The sequence below is a fragment of the Varroa destructor genome, unplaced genomic scaffold, assembly GCF_002443255.2.
Source record: "Varroa destructor unplaced genomic scaffold, Vdes_3.0 BEIS01000005.1, whole genome shotgun sequence".
Lineage (NCBI taxonomy): Eukaryota > Metazoa > Arthropoda > Arachnida > Mesostigmata > Varroidae > Varroa > Varroa destructor.
Genome location: NW_019211458.1, coordinates 20098385 through 20107468, shown reverse-complemented (window position 1 = coordinate 20107468; position 9084 = coordinate 20098385). Strand labels below are relative to the sequence as shown.

The 9084-nt window shown below is 41.1% G+C and overlaps 1 protein-coding gene across 1 annotated transcript; it reads right to left on the bottom strand.

Moving 5' to 3' along the window:
- Nucleotides 1-3875: 3875 nt before the first annotated feature.
- LOC147755405 (glucose-fructose oxidoreductase domain-containing protein 2) lies at nt 3876-7466 on the bottom strand. Its single transcript, XM_086991781.1, has one exon. It carries the CDS (start codon nt 6747-6749, stop codon nt 5511-5513), a length of 1239 nt encoding a protein of 412 aa, XP_086847907.1. The 5' UTR covers nt 6750-7466; the 3' UTR covers nt 3876-5510.
- Between the last annotated feature and the right edge of the window lie 1618 nt (nt 7467-9084).

Genomic DNA, 9084 nt, shown 5'->3' with positions numbered 1-9084 from the left:
TTAAATAGCCTAAATCGGCTGCGGAATTTCGAAACTACATGCTAGAAGCAATTAATCAAGCTTCCGTAAAACCTCAGGTGGAGCTGCATATATATACATCCTGCAAATAGATCCGTCTGTCAAAACAGATAGCCGAGCTGTCCTTACCTTATTTTGTTACCCCGAACACAAAAACTACCTTAAGAACATTCTACGCGTCTTTATATATTATTAATATAGCCAGCTCGGAAAATAGATTAAATAGCAACCGATATACACAATTAGGTAGTGAAACCCAAAAGAATTCACCTACCCAGGCACTCCGAAAGCAAATTCCTATAACGAGGATTGCAAGTGACGGGTAAGCAACGTATTTTTTTTACAAGGATAATTATTACACAGTATTATTAGTACGTCCACACTTCAGGTAATGGAAATTCGTTTCCGATGGACAAAACGTCAACATAAGGGTAAGCGGCTATCTTTGGAAGCCGCTGAAACTGCGTGCCGTGTATGGCACCCCTATGCATCAAATCTACAAAGTGTGTTCCTATGCTCCAACGACATTCGACTCATAATCAAGTGGTTTCTTCATAAGGGCCGTGTAACAGACATGTGAAGCATTCAGATAATTGTGACTGGAAAGCGTTAACAAATCGCAGAGCTAATGGCAATAAGGTCCTGCTCATGAAGCCCTGCTTGAAGCCCCGATAATGTATTAAGCAAATCAATAATATATGTGTTTTACGCCCAGAAAAAACAAACTATATGTTTTCCTCGTCCACCTACGTATAATAACAATAACGACAAAGCATAAGCACTCGCTCATATGTAACGCGCAACAACTATGTTCCATGCCCGCTACTGACGCTAAGGTGAGCCAACGAAAAATATAAGCAATCTTCAAATGAAGCTGTCTAATAGCCGTTCGTAGCCAATGTACGGCGCTATTTCGTACATTGGCTACGAACGGCTATTAGACAGCTTCATTTGAAGATTGCTTATATTTTTCGTCTCATCTGTCGGATCCTCGTCGAAAGCAGAAAAGTTTCCCGGTGGTGACCGGAACGGCAAATACTTCAGCAAGGATATTGTTGAATTACCAGAAAATAGCTAAAGCCGTTCTACCCTGTTCCCCCCCCCAGACCCCCTACTTCTCGCCTCTTTATTGCCCCACAAAAAATATCCCTACGAGATGTGCTGTATGTAAAAGGAAATCAAAGAAGCATACGCTTGTCACGCACCCTCAGCAACTGCTTACAGAGGTGATGCACAGGTACCCTTTGGAGCGAGCGCAGAACGCAGAAACGATTTCGTACGCTGAGTGACAACCGCATTGCCGAAGCACATGTCACTAGCGAAGGATTACTGAATTCTGGGTGCGTCTTAAGCCGTGTGTATTTCCATGGCGTCCATGGGATATGTCTTACGCGCATTGTGGCCTGCCCCAGGCAGTGAAGAAATCATGAACAACGCACTTACGAATATCAAGCATTTTTTTTGCTTCCGACCACACCGCCGCTCAGCCACAGCTTGACAATGGCAGTCTCTATCGCACCACTTATGCTTTAAGGAACCTAAATGAACTAAATGGTTAGACTGAATGGATTAATACTTGTTAATTGTTTTATTTAGAAAAACAAAGATCTGCTTTCTATATCCGTTTCCTTTTTGCAGCAATATTTTTTGCCGCATATCGGCTAACAAAGGCAATTCGCGTATATGCATGTAAAGTGCATATGAGAAATGCGTGAACTAGTTAGTTCTGCTGTTGTATCTCGCTGTACTGCACGATGCGTGCGCACGCGACAGAGCAACGATAGCATGTAAACCTTCGAACACGTCAAGTGGTCTAAGTTAAAAATTGAACGCAGACGGACGTCGATAGGAGTCAGCTGAAGTGACGCATAACAAATAGTACAGGATAGAAATTCGCATTTATTTAAAGATTGTTCGAGGTTTACTATATAACGGAGAAAACAATCCTAGATTTCTGCTAGCGTCGAGCAGCAGCCGTTCGAGACGATTGTCTCCTTTGCCAAAGCGTAGAACGAGTCATAAAATCAGATCATGATTACACTCGTGGATTACCAGTCCTTTTAAAGTTGACTAAGCTTGGGTTGCCAGACAACAACGCCTCTAAGACAGAGTCAGATAGGGTCTAAGGATAGAGTTTTTGTACCAAATTCAATCTGAGTAAGAAAAGTAATAGGGCAAGGGACAAATTTATGTCAAATTCAGGAGGTAGACTGTTTCCAATAATTAGATGAAACGGTATTAAGAGCTGTTTTCAGTGGCATATATATATAAACTGAAAACAGCTCTTAATACCATTTCTTATAATAAAAAATATAAAAGACATACACATGCAATAATAAAAAACACATACATATGTGTGTAGGGAGCTGGTCTTTTATCAGAGCCAATAGTTAGTTACTCTTTCGTATATATCCAAAAATTTCTATTAGACTAGTTAGTTTTAAAGTGCCGTTTTCGAAATTATTCTAGCTATCAGTCATTTATTATTAAACAACTGCATCTTTATAGGGCAAATCATCGCTACTCATTAAATAGTGCGAGGTGCTACGGTCGGAATTGTGCCCGTTACTGTGTTTTAGAAATTGAATTTTTCGCTAAGTGAAACATTTAAAGGATGACTAAACATAAAATAACAGACTTCGTTAGTAACTTCGATATAAAGAAGTTGCGTGATTATAACCAAGAAAAAAATGTTATGTTTCGGCTTTGTCGAATCTGTAATTATTTAGAGTCACCAAAGAAGGTATCTCACATCAGCAAAAATATCTGCCTTAAACTTTTTTCCACGTAACATTTTTGCATAGAATAGAATTATATTCGTAACATGTATGTATACTCGTAGGCGAAGACGTGGTCACCTGGCACCGTCGTCTTGCCGACGGCGCGATTATGTAACGATGAAATCCTCTATTCAAGGTGTGATGCGCCATCGTATCAACTGCATAGAAATTGCTTCTATCGTTTAGTTTCAATCGATTTGTATCTACAACTATTTGTAATAGTTGTGTGGCAATTGTCGACGGTTCGATTTGCTCCTTCAATTCACAGTCTGATTTTAGTTAACTTTCAAAAACCTCCGGACCGTGGATGGATATTGGTACTACTGCGACTGCGTCTTCACGAGTTCGATCCGACTGATCTGGAACATCTCCCAGTCGCTACATGAAACCAGAATATGTTTATTACAACACGCAGAAGAACAATGGCTCTCAGTAATTTATGTTGAAGACGTTAATTTTGTAAGTGTATGTAATAATAAAAAACGGAGTCTATCTGAAGGCTCAGACCAAAGATAATCGTAGTAGTAGTGAAAGTATGCTGTACAATTCTTACATGCAATATACTTGCTCGTTCATCATGATGTTAATCAGCTATAAATTTTTACTGCATAGATATAATGGTCACGCAAGTTATGACCCGGGGCTAAATAGGTGGGTCCATATCAAAAATACTGAACAACACCCAAGCAATACCACATCTACGTAGAATAGAATTCGCAGGGACATTCGTTCACGATTTAAAAAAAAGGTCGTTCTATTGACGTCTACAGGCTCGCACCTTCGGTCGAGACGCTCGAGGCCAGCGACGATAAGGATTGTAGGGCAAACATGAACAAGTCCCCCTTCGATATCTTCTAAAACGCACACCCCATATCTTTGTTATGCCCTTTATTACCTAGAAATGAAGCTGCTTTTACAAGTGCAAGCTAATTTTCATTTTTTTCGTAGTACTTCGTTCGAAGTATTATGTGTCAACGTAACGTAAAACTGGTCCTGGCGTGATGTCAGAGACCGTCTCAGTTTACTGGCCTTTCGCCCATCTGCCTATTCGTGTACAGACTACATCAATCAAAGATATCCCAAGTAGGATGTACTTTATTGAACATAGCAAGTCATAATTATTCGAAGAATACCGATATTTATAAGAACAATTGTTTATTATGATCATTATTATTATTGTAGTCAAGGCACGGAACTCGCACAAATTCAACACTCCGTCACAAATATACTATAGCGTCTGCACGAGATAACGAGGGACTGCGCAAACCTGTCATTGCTTGTAACAATCTGTTAATATACAAATTGACGTCATCGGCTTATTTTTTCGTATTACCCTTATAACATTATCTCTCAATGGGGCTAATATACAAAGTAAATTGTTTTCTGTGGAACTTATTCTATGAAGCAATTCATGCACAGACGACCGTCTAGTGATACTGCAGTCACTAACATCAAAGTTGACTAGTTCGTGACGTACGCTGGGTCTTTTCAGATGTTAAAAATAACGGTAAATTTTTTAAAAAAATCGACAGATAGCCCCTCGTAAAAATAACAATAGTAATACTTATATAGACAAAAGAAACATACATATTATTGTGCTATTTACAAAATATCTCTGCTTACTCCATGAATGTACATATCTTTCTATTACGATATTATCTATTTTTCAAGCGGAAAGCGTATAGCGTTATACAGTAGTTTGTTTCGAATGTTGGCTGAACGACAGGTACATGCAATAGCTAATCTAGTTACGTATCAGATATGCAAGACAGGTATTATAGATATGATTAAAATCAAACCGATACGCACCACTATAGCTACAACAGTCCAATCCAAGTGTATTTCTATTTGTTCGGTCAGAGTGGCACTAAATGAGATCAGCTAATCTTTGGTTTCCCTCAATGGCCCACCTTTTTTTTTTTTTTTACAATTCATTACTTTTTCACACTTGTTACCTTCGTATATTGCTCACCTTTCAGAGGTTATAAGATAAATACCGTCAGCTTGCCGATTTCATGCCGAACTCTTAACATCGCTGCTTAATAAGAGGCAAATTGACTGACAACACTGACCACCAGAAAAATGTTTCTTTACCCGTCCATTTGATTCGAAAATTGAAAAATTCTATATCAAGTTTCGCATTCTATATTCATAATATTCTATTCGTAGGCACATCGTGAGATGGGAATTCAATGTGAACAAATCCTTGCGGTGGCGGCCTCGACAAGGGTTACCGCGGCACCCTTCCCCCTATACAGGAGCTGTGATGCCTTTTCTGTGCGTCGATCCTCGGAGAACAGATTATCCTGGAGCTGGTCGGTGTCATTGCCGCGTTGTTTGACTAGCTAGTTGGCTGTGTGTTGGTCCGTTCGTCGACTTTGGCAGGCTGCCCCTATCATCGCAGACAGCTGACTGATCTTGCTGAATCCAACGATTTCGATCGATAACACGCCTAGTAAACATGTAGCGACTTCAACTGCCTCTCGCGCTCATCTGGTGATGATTGCAGGCGATAGTAAAGACACGTCGTACGGCTATTTTTTGGTCATTTAGAGTTTCGTTGTCTCTACTATTAGTATTGTGATTGTATTCGATGAAGCGCAGCTGCTAATCTAACGGGAGAGTGATGGATGACCTAATTTAGATGAAATTTAGTGGATGTTCTACTATGAAGCAAGGGACGAAACGATGCAAATACGGTTCTTTAAAAGTCTACAGGGATAGTCCTTGATTGACTCGATATAGTCCAGTATAAAGCTTATTGGAAGCATCGTGTCGCTCGAGGATAGGCATCTCGTTCGCATTTGCAACTACCCGCACCCATTGCTTATCGGTGGAAGACTGGCGTACAGCATCAACGACACACTGTACGTAGAATGCCTCTTCGAATGTTGCTGCGCTTTGAACACGTTCCTTTGTCCATTGGCAGAGGCTGGGCTTCGCAACGAAGGCCTCCTTCAGGGAGCCGATCAGTTTGATCCACCCTTTAACATGGGCTTTAGGCAAATGTGGCGGATGAATCTTCTCCTGAAGCTTCTCCTTGGTGAGGTCCGTAATATTGCGGGGCAAAATCGACGGCGACTGTTTAAGATCTTCGACATCTAGGTAGAGGACATCCTCTTTCATTGATCCCACTTTTTGGCCAAACAGGTCACCCGATCGCACAACGAGAATGCCGCTTATACCACATATCGTTAACTCCTCAGAGTACTGGCCAGCAAAGCGTGTGTTAATGTTTACGGTCGCGAGCGCCCCGTTATCCATTTCCAATTGGAATGCGCACAGATCGTCGGCCTGCGCTTGATGAAACACATCTTTTGATACCTCTAACGTTCGTAGAGTACCCATAACTCGAGTAGCACGTAGACCCGTGATAAAACTGATGATATCGATGAGATGACTACCAAAGTTCGCTAGTGCCCCACCTCCTGCGCGAGCATCTTGCAACCATGAGTAACGGTCTTGAAATAAGCTCCCACACATCACTCGGACATCTATGCTCTGTACTTCTCCGACGTAGCCGTCGGCTAACTGACGTTTCATATGAACGAAGCACGGCAGAAACCGGAGTGTGTGACCCACAATTGAGATCAGTGACGGGTAGTATTGTGAAGCTTGGACCATTTTCAGTACGTCGGCATTATCTAAGCCTGCCGGCCTATCGCAGAGGACGTGCTTACCGATTCGAAGAGCCTTCACAGCGATGCCTGAGTGAAGATGCGGTTCGCAAAGAATGGCCACAAGGCTGACGTTCTTCCGTAGCAGCGCGTCATCTTCACGAGTGGTCCAGAACGGAATATCCAGCTCAGCTGCGGCCTCTTTCGCAAGATCGGCTGTACGAGCCCAGAGAGCTTCGATACGAAAACCGCGCAATCGAAGATGTGGCACGACCACTCGAACAGTTCGACCCGAGCCAAACACCGCTATACCAGGTAGGTTTTTGCTCTCCATATTACTACGGTATCTGCTAATATGGCTGCAATGAAATTATATCGCTAACTCGTCACCGATCGTCGTATTCAACGTTTATCCGACACACTTAGAAAACGCATGCTGACCAGCACATATCAAGTCACTCTTTCACGGGCACTGGTCTTTCTTCCAGATAGACATGTTTCACCCTTGGCACATGTTACTTCTAATGGATATAACAACTATAGATGATCCAAAAACATTATTGCCACAGTTACTTTTACGTGACATAAATGGGCATTCGCAGTGTGCAAGCCAAACACAACCATGCCGTTACCACAACACAAATAGCCACTCTTATTCTTATTATCCACTTGCCTGAGGCAAACTGTTCTCAATTATTCAGGCGCCAATGGTACCGAGCCTCTCCTAACAGCACATGACACTTGATTGCCCCTTGACGCTCTTTTACCAACAACGGATTTACACTCAACACAGTGTGAGAGGGGCACCCCAGAGAGGGAGAAAAAGGGAGACAAGCCGGACTGCAACATAAGCAGCAGAACTATCAGTTGACTATAAGAATGTTACAACGCCAACGCATTCAAAACGGGAAAGGACAGCACCAAGAGGTTAAACACAGACCAGAACCGTGCATAATACCAGGCAGTTGGGTTAACTCGGCCGGCTGATGAACATAGCAATCGCTCGTTGACCGAAACTTAAGCTGTTTATTATTGTTCATTTTCGAAGTTGAAGCAGGCGTTGAAGGGCTGTTAAGGCCAACAAGACAGAGGGAAAGGAACGGGGCTGGTCTTTCCTTTCGATATTTGAACGAGCGCGCCAAAAGTTGAATTCGATGCAGTTCGAGCAGCTTTACAAAACTGTATATTATTAACAAAGCGTAGTTAATATTTGCCTTCCAATCTGAATAACTAGTGACAATTGAGCCTTTCGCTGCTTGTTTTTTTAAATAATTCATACGAAAACAAAAAGTCTATAGATCGCTACTTGTTATGCTTGGCTCCAGCGATTAAACGTTAATTAAAACTTACAATACTGAATAGGGCAAGGCAAGCATAAACGATGATCAACGGCTTGGTGTAACGTGACAAGGAAGAAAGCTGCCCTGTTTAGGCTGAGCCGTAGTACAGCATATAACCGATTTATTAATAGGCACAGTTTGTTGTTACCCAGATATGAGTCAGCGAGCCTGGTCCCCATAAAACCAGGTATAGCTGAATTCTTCCTATTATCGGCTGTAAGTAATGATGATTATAAAATCGCTTACTTCTATGCCGTTCGATTCCATTAATAGTTGCAAGATTGTTCCCGATCGAGCCAGAGCGAAATATGATCGTTACGGAGTGACACCCAACGATCCTTAGTGATGAATACAGGGAAGATATTTGTATTTCTTAAATTTCAGTAAACACTTCATATATCAAGAAGAGCTGATGCTGTTATAACGCACCCTTAACACACAAATCTCTTTGTGTAAGGTATAATCTTTTAGGCAACATAAGAAGTCATTGTTAGATTAGGGTTGCCGTTCATTATTATATATGAAACAAAGAACTAAGTAAGCAAATGCGCGTCGGCGATAGAAGTCAAGTATTAGCTAATATTACAGCCCATAAACCGAACAAAGTAGACCCTATAACAGTATGCCAGTGATGTATGCTCTCACCGGAGGCAATAGGGTGGCAACGTTCTTGCCACACTTCAGTGCCAACATTTTCTCAAACGATTGACCTCTAAAGCAACTCGACAAGAACATATTATCAAGTGTTGACTTATAAGGAAAATTCTGCTCTTTGGTAAACTAGTTCGTTCTATCCTACATCGTCTTCGCAAGCCGAACGAACGAAGAAAAAAGAAAATTCAATAAGCGTTATAGCTACAAATTTTGTAAAACTTTGATACCTTTCCGACCATTGCAACCAAGTTAGATTAACTTGCGAACTCTAATAACTAGCCAGTTAAACGTGCTAATATACATCGTACATTTATAGCTCTTTATTGTGTTATTTATTATATGTGTGTCTACACAAACGGCGTGAAGTAAATGGAATTGTTGATTTGATCATGCGATCGGGTAGCTAAGTTTTTCTTAACCAAATATATGCTTATATAAACCAGTTTATGATAGAATAAATTAATAGAACTTTTAAATGCTATAATATATAAAATATCTCATTCACATTACTTAACTAGTTTCGTATTTTTACCGTACGTGTGCTACTTGCATAGGTTTTCAAAAAATTCACAAAACGCGTACCAATTTTCGACGTTTACGGTCCGCTGGTGTAACACAGCATTAGTTGGATTCTAGAATACATCTCATAAGCAAGATTTATTTAGCGGCATAGAT

Coding starts and splice junctions, on each gene's coding strand:
- LOC147755405 (XM_086991781.1), bottom strand. CDS start 6,749: ATGGAGAGCAAAAACCTACCTGGTATAGCGGTGTTTGGCTCGGGTCGA.